Source organism: Excalfactoria chinensis, chromosome 10, assembly GCF_039878825.1.
Source record: "Excalfactoria chinensis isolate bCotChi1 chromosome 10, bCotChi1.hap2, whole genome shotgun sequence".
Taxonomy (NCBI): Eukaryota; Metazoa; Chordata; class Aves; order Galliformes; family Phasianidae; genus Excalfactoria; species Excalfactoria chinensis.
The window spans coordinates 12,311,767-12,331,377 of NC_092834.1; the positions used below are offsets into that span (position 1 = coordinate 12,311,767).

The 19,611-nt window shown below is 44.5% G+C and overlaps 1 protein-coding gene across 6 annotated transcripts in view; it reads left to right on the forward strand.

Moving 5' to 3' along the window:
* Positions 1 to 3,039: 3,039 nt before the first annotated feature.
* TCF12 (transcription factor 12) overlaps positions 3,040 to 19,611 on the forward strand; it is a 149,883-nt gene continuing 133,311 nt past the window's right edge. For 3 of the 6 annotated variants that reach the window (XM_072345345.1, XM_072345346.1, XM_072345344.1), the window contains exons 1-3: positions 3,067 to 3,210; positions 4,427 to 4,523; positions 5,180 to 5,252. In XM_072345345.1, coding sequence (XP_072201446.1) covers positions 3,113 to 3,210; positions 4,427 to 4,523; positions 5,180 to 5,252 — 268 coding nt within the window. In that variant the 5' untranslated portion in view covers positions 3,067 to 3,112. Of the gene's footprint in view, positions 3,211 to 3,456; positions 3,598 to 4,000; positions 4,133 to 4,426; positions 4,524 to 5,179; positions 5,253 to 19,611 lie in introns of those variants that run through there. The other 3 variants (XM_072345343.1, XM_072345347.1, XM_072345348.1) reach the window with 3 other exon arrangements.

The following is a 19,611-nucleotide window of genomic DNA, read 5'->3' on the forward strand; positions in this document are numbered from 1 at the left end:
CGCTTTACGGCCAGCCCCGGGGCGGGCTCAGCCGTCCCGCTCCGCCCCGGCAGCCCGAGGCGCAGCCCGGCCCCTCCCGCCGGCTCAGCAGCGGGGCCGCGCCGCCCCCTCCGCCGCTCCCTTCCCCCGCCCCGCCGCCGCCGGCCGGCGGAAGGACAAATAGTCCTCCCGGCATTGTTCGGCCGCGCAACTTTCGGTGCCCTGGCGGGGAGCGGGGTCGCCTTCCGCTGGGGGTGTCCCCGCCGCGGGCTGCGCCGAGGGGCGCCAGGTCGAGCCCGGGGAGCGGTGCCGGGCGGGCACGGCCAACTTCGGGCGGCCGCCTCGCCTCGCTCCCTCCCCGCACGCCGCTGCTCCTCGGGGCCTCGGCTCGGCGCGTCCGGGGCGGTGCTGCAGGCGGGCTGTGCCCCGCGGGATCGGGCGGCGCGGGGCCCGGCGGCGTCGCCGCTCCGGGTGTGGCTCTGCCCGCGACGGTCGCCCTCGTGGGAACGGGCGGACGTGTAGAGCTGCTTTGGGACGGCTAGGCCCTGCTCGGGTGCTCACTGCGTCCACTCCTCAGTTTTTGGGTTTTTCCCCGGAGAACTTTCTGCTTTTTTTGATGATCTCATCTCGGAAGATCTCCTATAGGGCAGGCTGAAGCCTTCGCCTACACCGCGGTAGCCGGGTGGAGCTACGGGTGACTTCTAGACAGCAGGTCCCACACGAGTAGCCTCGGTGGGCAGCAGTGGAGCTGTGTGTGCCCTCTGAGCCCCGGGCAGCTGCTGCTCCGTGAGCAGCTGCATCACAATGCTTCCCCCAGAGTCCTTCCTCTCGTGGGCTGTTATATAATAAATGTTATATAATTTTAATTACTGTGAGGCAAATATAGGAGGCAGCAAATTCGGTTATCTATGAGATGAGCTGCACTGATCAGTGCTGCAGTCACAAGGCCAGGTCACTGCTGTCCCATCAGCTCGTTGGTGCGATCCTTCCCAAGGCCTGCTGGAGGAGGAGGTGCAGGAGCAGCACCGGGCCTCGCCAGGAGCTTCATCTGAAACACTCCTGGTGGCAAAAACCTTTCATGAAATTTAGTTGGCCTGAATCGGGTTCCCTGTGAAGCGCTGTGCCCTCATTGCTGCAGAGCACACAGTTGTGTCCCTGTACTGACCTCAATGGGCATCGCTGCCCAAACTGGGATGTCTGCCGGCAGCAGCAGCGGAGGGCTGAGTGCTGGGTGAGGGCAGCCATTTGTCTGTGGAGCAGGACAGATTTTCTGGCTTCTCTGTGCTGATTTGCTGAGCAATAGCGTTTACTATGGATGAAGTGCTGGCTGCGGGTGCACACGTTATGTTTGAAGGAACCTTACCAGCAGAAACTCCATCCTGAGTCAAATGCTCAACTGGGGAGCACACAGAGAGTTCGCCCAGCCTGGGTGGTGGTGGCGGTGAATTAGTTCCGTGTGTACACTTAGGAATAAATAAGACAAAAGGAGAAATGCAAGCGTAATGATTTTATTCACGCAGGCATGGTACATTAAATAGTAATGTGGAGTACATTTTCTCACATCCCTGAATGCACAACAGCTGTCTGCTGTATCGAGTGTTTGCACTATATGGAGCGGATGGAAAGCAATTCGCAGTGACTGAGGAAGCAGCGTGCGAGTGTGATGATGTTCAGGGTTTTGTGCTCAAGTGATTCGGTTTTTATATTCCTCTTAATTTTTTTATGTCCTGTGTGCAACTCTTCATTGCTTTCACCACCGCAGTGACGCATGCAGAGTGCCGCCGTCGCCATCTGGCAGTGCTGCTTCCCCTGCTGCTGTGACTGGAGCTGACCATGGCCGTGTTGGGATGTCGGCTGCCAGGGCTGCTCTGCAGCCTGACTGCTGTGCTGCCAGCCTGGAGCTCGCTCATGGCCCTGTGAGAGCAGGTTCAGGTGCCCGCACCTTGCATTGCTTCGTGGCAGACCTCAGAGTTCTCCAAGGAGAGGGGATTGGTCTGTAAAAACATTGTGTTCATCGCAATAGAAAATTCACCCATACAATGGGGAAAGTGCCTTCAGGAATTCAGCCCTGCCTGCAGGAGTTTGTGGGGGGTCCCCAGCCTATGATTGGCTTCTATCACTGCTCCTGCACTTCTGTGCTGTCCATCCTACTGCTGCTCGGTGCTGCAGACCCTTTCTTTCCATAGAAGCAAAAGCAAAATGGTGTAACAGTTGCAGAGCACAGTAGCACTTCAACCTTCCTGCAGCAAGGAAGGTACCTTGCTTTGCTAACAGAGCTGGAAGCGTTCCACTGAGTGCAATTCCTGCAGTGCGCGGGGTGCATTTGTGCAGCTGTAAGAAGAGAACCACGGCTGGGGGTTGAAGCAGAACAGAACTGGAGGCATTTTCCTTGCTGGAAACGAAAAATGGTGGTCATCGTCTGATCTGGAAGGATTCCAATGGCCTTTCATTCAGTGTTGTGAAGCGTTAGTGAGGTCTCTGTGGCCATATCATATCTTTAAAATATCGGGAATTAGCCCAAATTGGTTTGTTTATTGTGCTGACCCCCTTGCTTTCTGCGTTATTCTCTCCATATGGCTGGTAGGACGAGGATGTCTCGTGCATTACTCCATTTTAGCCACTGTCCCTTGCAGGGAACAAGGGGAATTTTTTTGGAATAAAGTTTGAATTTTAAGGCAATTACACAGCACTGCAAGTGACTGTTAGCCAAAATCGCAGCTCACAGCACATGGGTAGGGGTCAGCCTGGGAGTCGGTGTGTGCTGGGGGACAGGCCCTGCTAGCTCTGCTGTTCTGTAAAGTATTATTCATACGGCAAAGGGAGAAGTACACACTTCGGCTGACAGGGCTCAGCGCCGCTGCCCCGCGCCCACCTCTCGGCGGTGTTTTAGGTTCTCCCAGGGTTTTAAGGAACCGTTTTCGTTGCCGCTGTGCGAGTCACCCGGCCGCAAAGGCACAACGTCCCAGAGCAGCTCTGCGGGCAGAGTAGCGCGGATCGGCCGGGAGCGGAGCGATGCCCGCAGGTGCCACCCGGGGGCTCTGCGGGGCCCGGAGCCGCGCTGTGCGGAGCGGGTGCTGCCGCCGGGCCGCGGGCAGACGGGGAAAGGAAACGAACTTGGCGGCGGGACGGGAAGATGGAGCACAGCGATCCGCTGCGCTGGCGGCAGAGCTCGGGAGGCAGCGCGTGTCAGACCTTGCTGAACGCGTCCGCTGCTCCCAACGCCGCTCTGAGGTGCGGGATGCGGCTCGCCGGGAGGGGTTACCCCGCGGTGCCGCGTGTTCCATGGCCGTACGGGGCTGCGCTACGCACGGCCCCGCGACCAGCTCGGGGTCGGCCCCCCTCCCCCCGCCGCCGCCGGGGCCGTGCGCGGCGCTCCCTCCTTCCCGCCCGCGGCCGTCCGGCACGGCAGGGGTTAAGGTGGCGGCGGCGCTCCGCGCGGAGGGATACGAAGCCGGAGCCGCGAACGTGGTGCTGAGGCTCCGTAAGCAAAAAAATGTCCGCCTGAGGGAAACCCACAAGTTCCTTCCAGCGGGGGGGGAGCGCCCGGCTCGTCGCCTCCCACCCACCGCGGCCCGCCCGCCGGCCCGGCCCTGATCGCGGAGCGCGCGGGGGCAGCAGGTAGCGGCGGGGACGGAGAAGTTGGGACGGAGCGGCGCGGGTTGGGGGGGGGGGGGAAGCGGCGGGCGTGCGCCCGGAGCCGGAGGGGCGGCGGCCGGGCCGGGGGCCGCGGAGCCGGGAGAGGGGCGGCGGGGCCGAGCGGGAGGCAGCGCCGCGGACGGCCTGAGGGCAGGCGGCGGGGTCGGGCGGCGGCGGCGGCGGGGGCGCGCTCGGTTCCCGGCTCTCCCGAAAGGAGCGCGGCCCGGCGGGCGGCCCCGCGACTCGGCGGGGAGCGGCGCTGCCGAGCGCCCCCGCGGCGCCGCCGGGCACGAGGCGCAGGCCCCGCCGCCCCTCCTCCCGCCTACCGGCGCGCGCGCGCGCTTCTCGCCGCGCGCTCCCGCCCGGCGTCGGCGCGCGGGGGCGGCTCCGGTCCCGAGCGCGAGCGGCGGCGGCCGCGGGTGGGGGCAGCGCGGGGAGGGCGGCGGCGATCATGGTCGGGCGGCCATGGCCGTGCTGAGCGGCGGCCCCGCTCGGCGGCCCCATTGTTGCCGGGGCGGTGAGTCACTTAATCTCTCGCTAATTCCGCAGACTTCGCCGCGTCGCGGCTGTTTATTTGCTTTCCCTCGCCCGGGGGCCGGGGGGGGGTGTGGGGGGGGTCTGATTCTTCGTGGCCCCGTTGCGGAGCGGAGCGCGTCGCGAGAGGAGGGGGAGCGGCGGGGCGAGGGAGGAGGACGGGCCCGAGGAAAGTTGCGGAGAGTTGGGCGGGCGGCGGGGAACGCTGCGGCTCATTTCCCCCCCCGCCCCCTCCCTCGGGCCCGGCCCGCTGAGCAGAGCTGCTCTGTGCCCGCAGGACGCGAGCGGAGCGCGGGACGATGAACGCGCAGCAGCAGAGGATGGCGGCGATCGGCACCGACAAGGAGCTCAGCGACCTGCTGGACTTCAGCGCGGTACGGACCGCGGGCACCTGGGCTCGTGCGGCCGGCGGGGTCGGGGGGGATTAACGCGGCGAAGTCGCCGGTGGCCTCATCTGTACCCGAGTGTGGGTTAAGCGGCCCCGTAACTCCGCTGCCGGGGATCCTCTCTTTGTGGTTTGGTTTTGTGCTTCTCCGGACCCGAAGGAAACAGGAGAGCTGTAGTAATGGCAACTTGGGCTCCGAAAATTATCGCTGCTTTATTTATGGTACTTTCGTTTTAACGGACCTTGGAAAAGTGGCTTAGAAGCGTGATAGCCAGCTAACTGCCCCTCTGCAGCAGCCTGTATGCGGTGGCTTTAATTGCAGAGATCAGGGTGCTTGGAGCAGTCAGGTACACGCAGCTGGGCGGCTGTTCTGAGTTACAACGGCAGCATTGGGCCTTTTTTACTTTTTTTGTTGTAAGTTGTGTTCCTGTTCAGCAGAGCTTTGTGGTACTTGGAAGCTGCCAGGAGTATTCTAACGCACTGAGTTTGCAGTTCTGAATGAGCATCCTACTCTCTGCTTATCTTCCTGCAGAAATAATAATAAAATACTTGTTTTGTATTAGCTTTCTCTTAAATGTATGGACCAGGTTAACAACTCAATTCAGGGTTTCAAAGCCAGCTTATACACCTCTTCTTCTTTTGCAGATGTTTTCCCCACCTGTTAACAGTGGGAAGACCAGGCCAACCACGCTGGGCAGCAGCCAGTTCGGAGGATCAGGTAGGATGCAATGCATCTGAGATCCATGACATTCATGTCACCAAGGCTCAAGGTTTTTAGCTCAGTCCTCACGTGCTTGAACGGTTACCTTTCATCATATGGATTCTCATAAGAACTTTCACATGAATTAGAGGTGCCTGGTTTGTACTGGCTTTGTTACAGTTCAGACCAAAACGCAATACCCCAGCTTTGTGCTCTGCCTTCCCCTGCCTGTCCTGGTGGGCTGAGGTGCTGGGTACTGGTGGGGCTGAGGCACAGTGTGTCCATCAACCTGTCACATCGGTAACGAAGGCCTTCTGTGTCTGATTTTATCAAGCTTTGCCGGGCAATAAGTATTTGAGGTGAAGTATCAAGTAACAAAATACTTCTGACTCAAGAGTCTATTTTAGAATTCAAAGGAAATGCATGAGGTGGCGACTAACTTCTGAACAAAGAGCAAAACAAAAACAACTGAACACAACTCCATCTATCGCTTCCCCCGGATCAAGCCCCGGAATTTTAGGATTAACTGCCAAGATGCCACCAGTTAAGAGGTCTGAATTAGATCTGATTTGTTTCACTGTGTTATTTGAGCAATTTTCTAAAGGTTGCTTACTGGCACAAGTACAAACCCTGGTTGCTCATGGCTTTAGATGTATACTTTAACAATGTATAAAGTAGCAAATGTCTTTTCTTGTTCCCTTGCACACTCTCCCTCGGGAGCCAGGTTCAGTGCAAGGTGGACAGTTTCCTGGTACTGTGTAGCTGTCCAAATTTGGACAGATATTTTCTCGTATTGAACCTTTCTCTGTGCATCATGAAAATGAATAATTGTAATTGCATGTTGCAGTATTTTGTTGCCTGCTGTTTTCACTGAAGTACACTTGATGCCTACTTTCAGAAAGTTTTAAGCCGATCCTTTAATACAACATAAATGTAACTTTTACTAAAGATGCTTTGTATGACGTCATTCTTGGACAGGGCTCAGTTATTGATGCTTCCAAAGCAGAATCTAAAGAAGTAACTTTCTGAAGTGGCTTGGTGGCTCTTGTTGGTTTGGATTTTAGCTTTTCTATTTCATGAATATGAGGAGGTGATATATATGGTTTTAGTTAAGGTTAATGAAAACAAATGTTTAGAATGCCAGTAGAGGGGTGAGGTGGCTGATGGAAGTTGTGCAGTGCCATTGGCTGTTTACTTAGCGCATTGTCAGAGCTCTCTCTGCTGGAGTCCAAACGTTACCTTGAGTTGTAGTGACACGTGAGAACTTTAGTTATTAAAAACACTTCAAAACTTTGGAGACTCTCGAGAGACCATCTCCCACATTTAATTAATAAAAATGTGTGGGAATGTTGGAACAAAGACTCTTATTTCCTAAAATATGCACGTGGTTTCCACTTACCTTTACAAGTAAATGATCGGCAGTAGTGAGATGGCGATTCCATATGCAACGTAGTTAACCTTCTTTCTTTTTCATACAAATATTCAAGATGGTTGTTTTCCAATTACGTTTTGAAGAAGGTCCAGGCAGCTCAAATTTGTTTCAAGAAGCACAGTTGGAAGATTTCCATCCCCCTCCCGCTATGCCTTGCTTTTCCTGAACAGGTAGAATAACTTACTGTTGAATCATAAAGTTTTCACTTCTAGTTTAGATCTTAGGGCAGTCTTGGTAACTGAGGTTTGCCCTCTCTGTAGGTAATACTTCTCCCGCTCTTTGTGGTTGGCCCCAGGAAAAAATAATACCTAAATACTGAGATTTTGGGAGGGAAGCAGTCTTACTGACTTCTTGAATTTCTTTGCTGATAATGGTGTATCGTCACATAGATGCAATCACAAGCAACACAGTGCAGCTGTCTGGCAATCTGCAACCTCAGCTGAATTCCCCTTGGTGCAGATAATGTTGCATAGCTATGGGTTTTTGTTCAGAATGTTTCTAGTTGTAGAGATTTACTAGTTTATGGAATTATATGCTTTAATTCTTGTAATGTTATGACAACCAAAGCCCTGACTTGGGGGGGGGGGGAAGGAATTGCCCTGCAGGAGTAACAAGGGGCCAACAACTTCTGTGTGAGTTGTGTTCTGAGTCAGTGTTTGGTGTTACAGGGAGACCTTGAGGAGCTCACTGACCAGCTACAGGCACTTTAGCACTGATTTAATTGTTGTCTCAGTTTAATTTCAAGAGTTCTGTAGCTTGTAGGCTGTTTAATACTTCAATTTTATGTGTTTCTCTTTAAAAATTTGCTTTTTTTAGTGGGAAAAAAAAAAGGTGTTTCTTAAAATTCTCTTATTAACAAAGTGTACAGCATGCACGGATTTCTTCTGTGAATACAGAACGGTGCTGCCTGACTTCCTGTGATTTTGATGATAGTGAAGGCTGTGCCGTTAGCTTTGCTGTCTTACACATTAAACACCATTTTTTGATGGTGGTTATTCTTTTTCTTTGGGTCTTTGCAAGCATACTAACGGAAGATGTTTTCTTAGCTGGATCAAGGCTTACCTTCTGATTTGTAACTGTAGAGATCACTTTTTTTCCCCCTCATTTCAACTTCATAAAAGAGACTTGATCTGGTATGAAAGTATTTTTCGTGTTCATGCTGTAAAATGTATATTTGGATTGCTTAACAAAAACAGCTAGTATGGCTGATCACCGATTTCTGCCATTTCTAAGAAAGGGCTGCAGTGGATATATATGTGAGCACTATTTTGACTAAAATCTAGCTCGAGTCTTCAGGAATGTCTGATGTTGGGGGAAGCTTTCTGCTGGTCAATCAGTTATGAATGAAAGCTGCAGATGAAATAAGTGAGCTGATCTGATGTATCATAGTATCTTATGACAGTAAGTCATGTAAGTTGCTGATAAAGTCAGATAACTTGGTCAGACTTGTGGTGAAAATAAACATATTGGAAAAGCAATGTGATATGTAGGTCTAAGCTACAGAATATTTCTTGTCACTGCTGTTGTAACATTCTCTTGTTTAAAACAGAATTTTCTGTTTCTTCCTCCTATGAAACCAAATTGGGAAGATAAAGTGGTTTCTGTCTTAGATATTATAAAAGTAGAAGGCAGAGGTCAGAGACTCTCAATCAGGCTTCTGCATTAATTGATCAGTCTTGTAGATTTTATTTCAAATGAGATATTTCCATGTTTCTGCTGTGATAAGTAGCAGCAGTTATAATTCACAGTGAAATCTTGCTTTATTTTGTTTCTGTTAAAACCAAAAACTGTTTTGGCCTTTGTTTATAACAATCTTAATTAAAATCCAGTTAGAATATTTAGATGTGTGCCATAGGCAATAATGCTGCAATCTTCTGGTGCTTACCAACAGGCTTAGTTTACATTTCAGTTTTTCCAGTAATTATTATTATTTTTTAATCTCAGGTGTGGCACTCTAAAATACAACTTATTTTACTTCTTCTTCACAGGACTTTATAGATTCTAAAGAATAATACACCTGAGATGATATTATCTGTGGCCTTCAGTTCTTGTAGCTTAGTCATTCTACTAATGGCGTTATTTTTGCATGTAGCTGTATGCATGCATGTGAAGTCAGTAAAAAAACTGAAGTAAGATGTATGGATGTGTAATGGGAAACTGAGATATAAAAGTTGAAGCAAGAGGAGCAGGTCCAGAGCTGAATAGTCAGAATACTGTGCTTCCACTGCCTGTAAAATTCTTCTGAAGTACTTGAAAAATGAGTTAGTGTGGCTGGCTTGGGCACCAGTCTTGGGTGTACCTGGGCATTGCTCATACTGTGCTCACATGCAGAAAGCCCCTCAGAAGGCATCTGTTTAAGCAGCTGCTCATATCAGTTTTATTTCTTTGTTTTCAAATCTAAGAGGTTGTCCTTTCCACAACTGTCTGCTGACCTGCCTGTTTAGTAAGGAATGTATTGGGATAGCCCATTGATTACTGACTTTTTGCAAAGACTTTTCAAGCTGATAACCTGCAATTAATGTGAGTGTTCCTAAATTAGGGCACTGCATCTTAAGGCTGGACTCAATATCAGTTCTGTTTTAGTGAGTCTGTTACATTACCCAGCAAAGGTTTCAAAATTATTGAAATTTGACTTGGTTACTGTTTGTGTGTTCTCTAAGCAGTTTGTTTTTAGTGTTGGATCAGCATTTCCTTCCTAAAAAAAAAATAAAATCCAAACACCCGAAACCAAAACCTTAAGAGTTATCCCAATGGGCAGTGTTTTAAATGCTGCGTTCATTAATCCACAGCAAGTGTTGAATAGAACAGGCGCTCATAGCTGTGATGGTCAAATGGCAGTCAAGAGAAAAGTACAGAAATATTTTTGTGTGAGTGTGAAAATTAGTTCTTCTAACTTTTCAATATATAGTATTTTCTTTATCGGAGCTTGAATTCATAATAAGAATCAGTTTTCTGATATCATTCTGATATGTTACTTATATTTCTGGTGGGGTCTTCCTTTGAGATACAGAAAATTGCCAGTGCCCGTTCTTAGTGCTTGAATGAAGGCATTGACAAGAGGTCTCATGTAGTCACGTAGTCCTACAGCCATAGATGTGTTAGCCCGTGACATTTTCCTATTCAAAAAGATCAAGTGGAAGGCCTGCAGTTGAGGAATTTGATCTGTATTTCTGGTATTTAATAAAAAAGTGTTGTGACCTTGTATATTCTTTTTTGCTATTCCAAAGAAAATAAGCTTCCTTTATGTTATATGCTGGGAATCTAGGATGGCTTGTTGAAGTAAATGCTGGATCATGCTTTATCTTTAATATCCCCCATGTCCGCTGGCTCTGTGAGAAGCAATCCAGCAGATGTGGTAACCTGGTAGTTTCTTCTTGTGTGTGAGGAGTGCTACGTTCCTCCTTTCTGAGGAGCCTGGTGAGAGTTCTGAGAGCCTCATGTTTGAAAGGAGAAGTGTGTCCATTGCTTCATTCCCCTCCTCTTGTCTGTAGGAGACCCCCACAGATTGCTCTTCAAAGGGGCCAAGTGCAAGTTCAATGTATGTTTTGGGCTGGACCCCTCATGTACTGCATTTGGAAACTTGGGATTGATACGATGCTAATGAAAATGTGACTGCAGCTTGCCTGTTAGTAGTCTCCATCTCCCTGTTGCACTTTCTCTTTTTCCTCTACTTCCTTTATCTTTGGAAAGACAATTTCTCTTGGTCTTTTTTCCTGAACGTTCCTTCAAAGCACAGAGTGGCTGAAGAGCTGCTTCCATATTCCTGTTGAAGAAGGAGGCTGGGAAATAGGTCGGACCAATGAAGGGAATTGATAACTCAGCTTAAAAACTATCTCTCTGTTGCAGAGATACTGAGATGTGGGTTGTTTGTTTTATAAGTTCTAGGGTAGGTGTTGGGATTCTAGTTTGGTGACATAAGTAGGTGTCTGTCAGTTTCCTATTACTGTTTGCCCATGACTTGAGGTGGCGTGAGCCTGGTATCAATTGGTTACAGTTTCTTTGCTGTCTTCCAGATAGCTAAGCTTTGATTTTCAGTAGCATTTGGCCTTCTGACCATCCTGTTGAGGGAGACACTTGAGCTCCCAAGCAGGGCCAGTAACTTGTAGAAAGCATACCTTCAGGAAGTTAATTTGGTATTTCCAGCAGGTTAATTTTCCCTGGGTAGGTAGCAGTGATGTGAGCTCTGTGTAAGCAAGTATAGTGTCTGACCTCTGCTCCGTGTGTGAGCATTCTTGTGTCGCACAGCACAAGGAGGAAGTCTGTGTTGTTATTTGTGGGTGCCTTCAGAGGAGTGTCCAGAGGTTTGGAGAGTTGTCCTTGTGGCATGGTGTGAGGAATGTGATTGGAAGTTGCAGTTCTGGTTTTGGATTTACCCAGGCAGCAGCATTGGTATAAATGTGAAGTGAAGACAAAAGACTTGAGTGAAGTGCAAGAGGAAACCTGAAAAGGGACTGAGGACAAATTGCACTTTACAAAGAGAAGTACGGATGGCATTCCTACATGTCTGTGTGCTCTGTGATTGCTGTTGAATTGGTGCACGGTCCCTTGGTTACTAAGGAGCTTTTAATACCTATGTAGCTTTTGCTGAAGGATTTTTGTTTGTTAGTTTGGTGTGGATTGTGGGATTGTTTGGCAGGGGAATTTTGTGTTCAAGGTTTGTCATTCATACGTGAGATGGCAAAGTTCCCCTTCCCCCTAACTTTGTTCCAGCTGTCACAGAGCTCAGCCCCTTAGTAATTCTGCTATCAAACCAGCACGACAGCTGTTTGTCCAGGTTCCATTTGATCTGTAGCTGAGTCTATAGACACCATTACATTAATTTAGTGGATGTACCATATGCAATACTCTAGACTTTGAAACACAAACTGTTTTCTTAACTTGCAAAAGCGTAGTAAAAATTTCCTAAGTTGAAAGTTGCATAAATTGATTTATGAGTAGAGAGACCTTTAAAGCATTAATATAATGACCTAATTCTCAGTCTCCGCAAGCTCCAAGCTTACTATTTTAAAATGGAAAGATGTGACTGAATTTTAGTTGTTCTCTATATCTCCCAAGCTGAATTCTCTGCACTCCTAAAATACTTGTTTGTTTGTTTTTTACTATTATTTTGAAGGGTCGTGTTGTTTGGGATAGGAGAACTGAATATATTTTGAAGCTCTGTAAAGTTTCTTAAATTACCTGATATAACAGAAAAATAAACCTCTTGCTTTCAAAGTAAATATTAGGTTCTCACGTTTGAGAATTCTATTTCAGGAAATAATCCTATTGAATAGGGTATGCTTTCATAAAAGCTTTGTTTGTAGACCATTATCTAATTTAATGTAAATGTTACTATGCTGGAAGTACCTTTTTACACTTCTGTCTATAGCAAAATTAGGTTAGTTCTGTGTGTTGTCCTGTGAAGTCACTAAGCTTAAATCAGACATAAAGAATAGGTGCGATGTGTGAAGTACTTGATAAAGATTGTTACCGGGTACCCTTAATAATTATAAAATGGGTATGTATGCCTTAATAACTGTTTTTGATAATTGAGCACTGTAAGAAACGACAAGTGAACTATTATTACTCTAAGGGTAGGAAATGCAATTGAAAATCTATTTTTCTATCTTAAGGCATAATGCCTTTTAAATTCTCATTTCTATCTTAACACGGGACTCCAGAAGTTGCTAGTTTTGATGAATACTTCAACCTGATGGTTTCAAAGTAGTCGCGGACTTTCTGAAGTGCTACAATCCATTATTTACTGATGGGTGTTGGGGGAAGGTTTTTTTATCTGTGATGTCTGAGATGAGATAATGATGCTTTTTTTTTTATTGTGTTGAATGAAAGCCTTGTTTATTTTTTTCGTTCGTAAAACAAAGCTGTGTTTGTAAACAATGTTCAAAAACATAAAGGACATATTTTTTGGTGAAGATGTTAACTGAATACCAAGAATGATCACAAAGACCAGCTCTTGTTATATTTCATAATGCCTTACTGTTTTCAGGGAATAACCAGGCTAAACTCACCCAGCCCACCCTTAGGACTTTGTTGGATTCTTCTCGTATGATGAGGATTTATTTTTTTTTTTCTGGGAAGAAGGAGCTGAAATTCCTGTAAATTCGAGTCTTCTTGTTTTTACCAGTGTAATATGGGAAAGTAGCGTTGATCAGATCAAACTGATTTGCTGGTGTTTTACAGAGGTACTTGGCAGAGAAAGAGACTTGATAGAAAGGAGTTTACTTTACAGCCTAGTTAATAGGGGGATGCCCTCTCGGAATGCTAGTAGAAAAATCAAGTAAGGTTGTCTTAGTGGGAAGGTGGGTTTTATAGAGTAATAGCAGTGCTGTGGGAAGCTTTATAAACCATACAAACTATAGAACTACGTTTAAAAAGGAAGGTAAGAAGTGCACAAAACTCTCGTATTAGACAAAATTTCTGGTTTTTTCTTTTTCTTTTTTTTTTTTTTTTTTTTTTTTTAATGTAGAATACAGTGTAGAGTTCCAGTAATGCAGAGAACTTGCTTTCATTGTTTTACTTTCCTTTGGGAAAAGCTACAGGAAATATTTTGTTCATGTTTTGTCTCTTTGCTGCTGAGAAGGTTGAAGCCGTGATGTTAAACAGAAGTGTATTCTGAACCTTACTTTATGTGGGAATTGTATTTTACTCCTTTCTTCCTTTTAAAACATGAAGATAAATGGCAGAAGTAGCTGTGTGACAGGAACATGCCTAGTAAAACAAACCCATTCTTGGTCATTTCTAGTTGCATACATTTTGTGGGTGAAATGCTGGTGAATATTGTTGTGTGTGTTCCGTGTGTGGTGTACGTAATGCAGCATAGATGGAAGCTTACACTTAATTTGATAAGAGCTTGGTCTGTGATGTTACCAGGTGTCTGTTTTTATTCAGTTTAGACTATGACCAAAATACATTGTTAATTTAAATGTAAATATCATTGTCTTTGTGTTTTAATCCTCCCATCTTCTTCCGTGTTCGTGTTTTACAATTTTCATTGCACTGAGTGTTTCCAAGGCTTACCCAAAACAATGAGTGCATGCTGATTGGTGCTCCCTGTGCATATTAATTCCAATTCTAACACCTGTGTAAAAGTGCAAAATGACTGTTCTTTTCTTTGAACAAGGCATGTAGAATGGAAGCAGACAGAAGATCTAGCCAGACATAAACCTTACCACGATTTGTACCTATTAGGATATGATGTGTAAGCAAAATGTAGATAAATTAATTTTAAATAGCATTGCTTTGCTATCTTAGTTTCATCTAGTTCTATTGGAAAACAAGATTAAACCTAAAATAGATAAATCCGGGATGAAATGACTGAATTTCACATTCCAGAGACCTCTTGTAACCAAGCGTCTCCTGAATTTTCTACTTTGTTGTGTTAGTGCGAGGAGGTGCGGTGAAAATAGGCTTGAGAGAAGTCAGAAGTACTCTTAATTTTCTGTGGGAGAGTGGAATTCAGTGTTTATGTTCATATTCTTTGTTTTATTGAGTGCAAGATACTACTGGCTAGTGTGGCTGCTCTGTGAAGTGGTGAAAGCAGACAGCTTTGCTCGTTGGACATCTCCTGTGTTGTGACGTTTTGATGACTTTCAGTGTGACACCTGTACCTGTTCCAGTTTCTCCAGGCGGCAGCTCCGTGAGTCATAATCCTTGCAGAAGAACACAGCTTAAAATAATCACTGATTATTTCCTTGCAGTTCTGTTCGCTGCCCACTGCAAATAAACAAGAGCAGGAATGACAATATCATTTAATCCTTTAATGTTTGCTCTTGACGTGCAAAACATTTTCTTGTAATAGAGAAGTAATCCATAAGGAGGGTAGCTGCTCTTTCATCTTCCTGAATGCTAAATGAGGCTAAGGCTTTTATGAAAAGAGGGCAGTTTAATGAAGATGACCGAGTTTTGGAGTAATGGAAAGCTTTTGTGTGTTTCTGTAAGTGATGCATGGTGCTTACTACAGCAGAGTTCCAGTGGCTGCGTTCTGTAGTGTGGCTTTGTGAGATTAGCGTTCCTGATGCTTAGATGCCAGGATGATCGAGTGGTGCCATGAATCAAGACTTGTCTCCCTTAGTTTGATTTATAAAATGTGTATAAATGTGTGCTATGTCTGAAATGAGTTCTCTGGTATGTGCTGGGTTTCTATTTTAGTATTATTTACTTTGACTTTTTATTTGGTGACTTTGAGATTATACCTGATCCTGTGTTCGCTGTCCTCACTAGAGGATTGTGGTAAGTGCATGACAGAAGAAACAATAACTTTGTCAATGTCACCTGTGTCAGGATTGTCCAAATCAGTTATTTTTCTTACAAATGCTTATAAGATGCTGAATTTAAAAAGAAAAAAAAAAAGTGAACAAACAAGAACCCAAAGGAGAAAAAATGTGCCATCCTTTTTTCCCCTTTTAGTTATTGTTTAGTTTATTTGGAAATGCTTTTTTAATAACCTATGCCACTACTTTTTTTAGTAAAGCAAACTAGATAAGACCCGACTTTGCAAAAGGAAGTAGCGAGAGGCTTTAAAGGATGTGAGACCTTACTCTTTCCAGAAGGTATTCTGCCAAGTATCATTTAGGCCTTCATAAATCAGGAGAAGGGACCTGTAAGTCAGTTTCTATAGAGTAGGAAGTAGTCAGCCTTTACTGAAGTTACCTTATTCTTTTTTTTTTTCTCCCAACAAAATTTGAGTAAAGTTGTGATTCTTTACAGGTTACAACTAATATTCTTCATGATTAGTGCTGTGTTACACAACCAGATGTGGCCTTAAAGGTTGCTGAGCTCTTTAGGGTGGCCATGAGTGGGGAGAATGTGGTCATACTGTTGTGATTCTCACTGTGTTACAGAAAGGTATCTGTCCATCTGGGGTGAGTATGCTTAGGTGAGCAACAACGTGCTGGTTTTAGTCTGTTTAATGAAAACCATCTGTAATAAAGGTACAGAAATGGATACGTAACTTACATTTCTACCTTATCCTTTTTATGTCTTGAGTATGACATAAAATGTAGTAGTAGACAATGTAGACATGTAGTAGTTTACAAGTGCCTGCAGATATTGGAGCTATATAGTCTACCTGCTTAAAACTAAATGTTATGTAAATAAATTTCAAGATGCATTGAGGCTGTATGTGCATGAATTAATTTCAGGGTAGGCTATGAACAACCCTAAGAAATGATATCTTGTGACACAGTAGAACCAGAATTTATGTCCATTGCATGGATTAAATCTGCTCCTGTTTTCAAGATACGTGTGGTGGAGTAGTGAACAACAGCTTCAGTCATTTGCTCATTCGCTATGCATCAAGATTGCTGTGTTCCTTTATCTTGTTAGCAGAAATTGGGAGTGCAGAGGCGGTGAAGGCCTGGCTATGGAATATGCTGTGTAACATGGTTTATATTTAATAATGGTTATATTCCTTGTGTCCTTCTGGTAGCCTTTATTAATTTTACCAAGCAAATGGCATATTTATTTATTTATTTATTTTCATAGATTCAGCTGTTTATTTTTAGGGAACATAAGTGCCCTGTGAACTGCCATCCAAAAAACCACTGCTTTATACCTTACATTTCTGCAAGTGAAAATTGGTATGTATATGATAGTGTGACGTGTGTTGCAGTGAGGAATCGGCCAGAGTTTGGACATCACTCATGTATGTGTCATAGGTTGTCTCTGACTCGGGACTGAAGAACATGCTGTTGCCATAGCAATGTGAGTCCTTTTGAAGGCAGAATTCTTGGCAGCGCTGTTGCATCTCCTGCGGTGCTTGGTGTGTTCATCTGAAGGTATCAGCACATAACTGGTGGAAAGAGCGGCAAGAATAGAATTTCCTTTGTCGTAACTAACTGTTGGCTAAATCCATGTTCATAAAGCTACAGCTTTTAAAACTTTGTGCTGTGAGCAATTCTTACTCACGGTGTTCTTGGCTGGAGTGCTATGTATAGATTGAGATGCCATAACAACTAGCTGGTATTTGTTGCATAAATACTATTCTATGACTTCATTCTTTCCTACAGCATTTCTTCTTTGCAGTACCTGATTTTCAGGGTTTTTCCTCTGTGGTTTTGGTTACTGGTAACCAATTTTGTTGTGAAAATCTGTTTCTTGACTTACAGTGCTTTCCAACTTGCTGTTTTCCAAATGAAATGGTTGCTTTGCTCCCATCTGATTTATATTGTCAGTCACCGAATGCGGCACTAACTTGGGGGTGGGGAGTCAACCTCTTTTGGAAATGCGTAGTTCTGTGCTCACTTGGAAAATGCACCTTACACAGGATCCATGGGTGGATCTTTGTGTGTAACTATCTCCTTCTTGCACCGTGGTAGTGCTGGGGAATTGAGAGAAGGGTGCTCACTGTGAAGCTCAGAGGCAACCAGCATAGCATAGATACTCTAGGCAGCAGTGACATCAATTTCTACATGTTATTGGGAGTTGAGACTTTGCTGGAGGCTTAGACAAATTTATTTTAAGCTTTTCCTTAGATTCTTTGGTTTAAAAAAATGTTTGGTGCTTTCTAATAAGAGATGAAATTATAATAGATGTTGTGCAGTGTACTTTTTCATGTAAACTGGGATTTCTTGTGTTTAAATTCACTCATTACTGAAAGGAGCCTCTAGAACAGAATTTTGGTTACCCATGTAGCTTTCTCAAGCCTCTTTTTGTTTTGTTTTGTTTTTTTGTAATGTAAGCAGGTTTTTAGCTTCATCATTTTCCCTGTAATAGTAGACATAGATAAGACTCGAGCATCTCACTTTTTTTTCTTTCCAAGTAAAATGAAGAATGAAATAACTAATGCTTGTACTTGAAAAGAACTTTCTGTCTGCTGTAGCAGATGTGTGCGTGCCATATTTGTGATCTTTAGCTTGCTTTTTGTTTTTAATTCTTGCCCTCCTGCCCCTTTCTCAGAGTAGGAAAGAAGCACAGCTCGTTTGGCTTGGCCTCAGGAAGCGTCCCAGAGTTGCTGCTCTAAGCAGTTTAGACGTCGCTTGCTTCTTAGGGCTTTTACATGTGTTGGCATAACATGGATAGGCAAGTGGCAGAGGAAGTGACCTTGGCAGGCTGACCAGATACTGTTCCAGTATTGATTATGCTGAGAATGCGAACCAAGGGAATTAGACTCTGCAAGGTATCTGTTTATTTTGTTTTCCCTTTTTTAAGCAAATTTAATGCTGTATCAGCGGACATGTACTGCAGCTCTCTAGCGATCCTTGGGAACAAACACAACATTAATAACCCAAGTTTCCTCCAACTATCATCAGTTTGTCTCAAGTCACCTTTGGGGAAAACTCTTGCAGGCCTCCAACTAAAGTTCTATTTGGGTTTGCTCTTAGGCTCGGAGTCAGATGATAGTTGAGTAGGTACCGTTCCTGGTAGCGTAGCAATAGGTTCGCTGAAATGCACTGAGGTAAATGTATTTTGTTCTGAATATGTATGTATGTATTACTGTTGGACTTACTTCGTCAGGCTTAGTGAAGAGTGTGTTTAAAACCTGTGTGAGCTGGTAGGTTATCTGTCTCTTGAAACTCTAATTTGGAAAGGGTTTTACACTTGGCTGACTGATTCTAAAACCAGATGAGCAGCTCATATAATCCATGTCGGAAGCTTCTGTCCTAAGATATGCAGTACTTTTCAATATCCTCCAGTTTTGTTTCCAGCTGTACTGTTTTATCAGACCAGTTGAAGTATAGGAGCATGGAGTACTGAAGTTATGAACTAAATGCAAGACTCTAAAATTGTGCACATTTATTTTAATTGCCTTAATGACTTTTTTCATGAAAATTCATATCTAGAAATTTCTAGCATGTTCTCAGAAATAATATTGCTAAATGCTTACTGCCTTTGTCTTTGTCATTTAAATAAGCTGAGTCAGGCATGACAATCTCCATAGAAATAATTTGTTAAGATTGTAGTATTAAATAATGAGAAGAAAATCTTGAGTTTTAAAGGATGTAGCTTTCAGGGAAGTGGTAGACTCTGTATGAGAGATTAATAGGAATAATTTCTAATCACTGAAATGATGCTAATGTAACTTGAATGTATTTTCAGTGTTAATGTTCAACCCTTCCTTTTGGGTGTAATTTCTATGGCTTTATTTTTTATTTATTTATTTTAATTCAAGTTTTTAGTTATGTTGACAACATTTTGGGGTTTTTCTTGTTCATTTTAGTTCTCACTATATATATTGTATGGGCCTTTTAAATGTAATAAGTTCAGTTCTTCAAATGGATTCCACTTCAGTGGAAATGCAAATCGCTGTGTAGGACTCATACCAGCGTTCTGAAAGAAAGGGACTCTTGTTACTTGAGCGCTGTTTCAGCACACCTTTACAAATTACATATGCTTCTAATTTCTGTACATTTCACTTGAAGCTGATCTAAGTAAGAAAGCATGGAAAAATACATTTGCCTGAATTTCTTTACAGAATAAAATTCCTAGCCTAGAACGGTTTCCTGATACAAAAACAGAAAACAGCCCTGTCCATAGCTATCCTGTGTATTTAATGGATTAAATTCGCTTTGACAGCTGGATATATGTACCAGTGTCTAGCCTATGGCCATGATCTAATAATCATGGATATGGTAACAAGTCGTCTAAAAAGATTCGGTAATCAAGTGTTTTCCTTGACAAAACCTACTGTGACTGAAACAAGAAATGAGGCTGTGTTAATGTGACTACATTTGCTCTGTGCTTGTATTCTGAATACTTAATAAATACCCTTTGTGATGCAGCAGAACCTGTGCTTTCAACAGAGGTGAAAAAGCTAATTGTGCTATAACAGGATGTGTTTTAAAGTTACCAAAGAAATTTGAATCCAACCTAATGATCACAAATAATTTTAAAACATTTTCTCTTTCCCCTAACGTGCTTTTAAACTTGTTTCTTTTGTCTTAAAAAGAGCTGTATACCATTAAAAAGAGCCTTTTGTGAAATGCACAATTTCTGTATCATAATCTT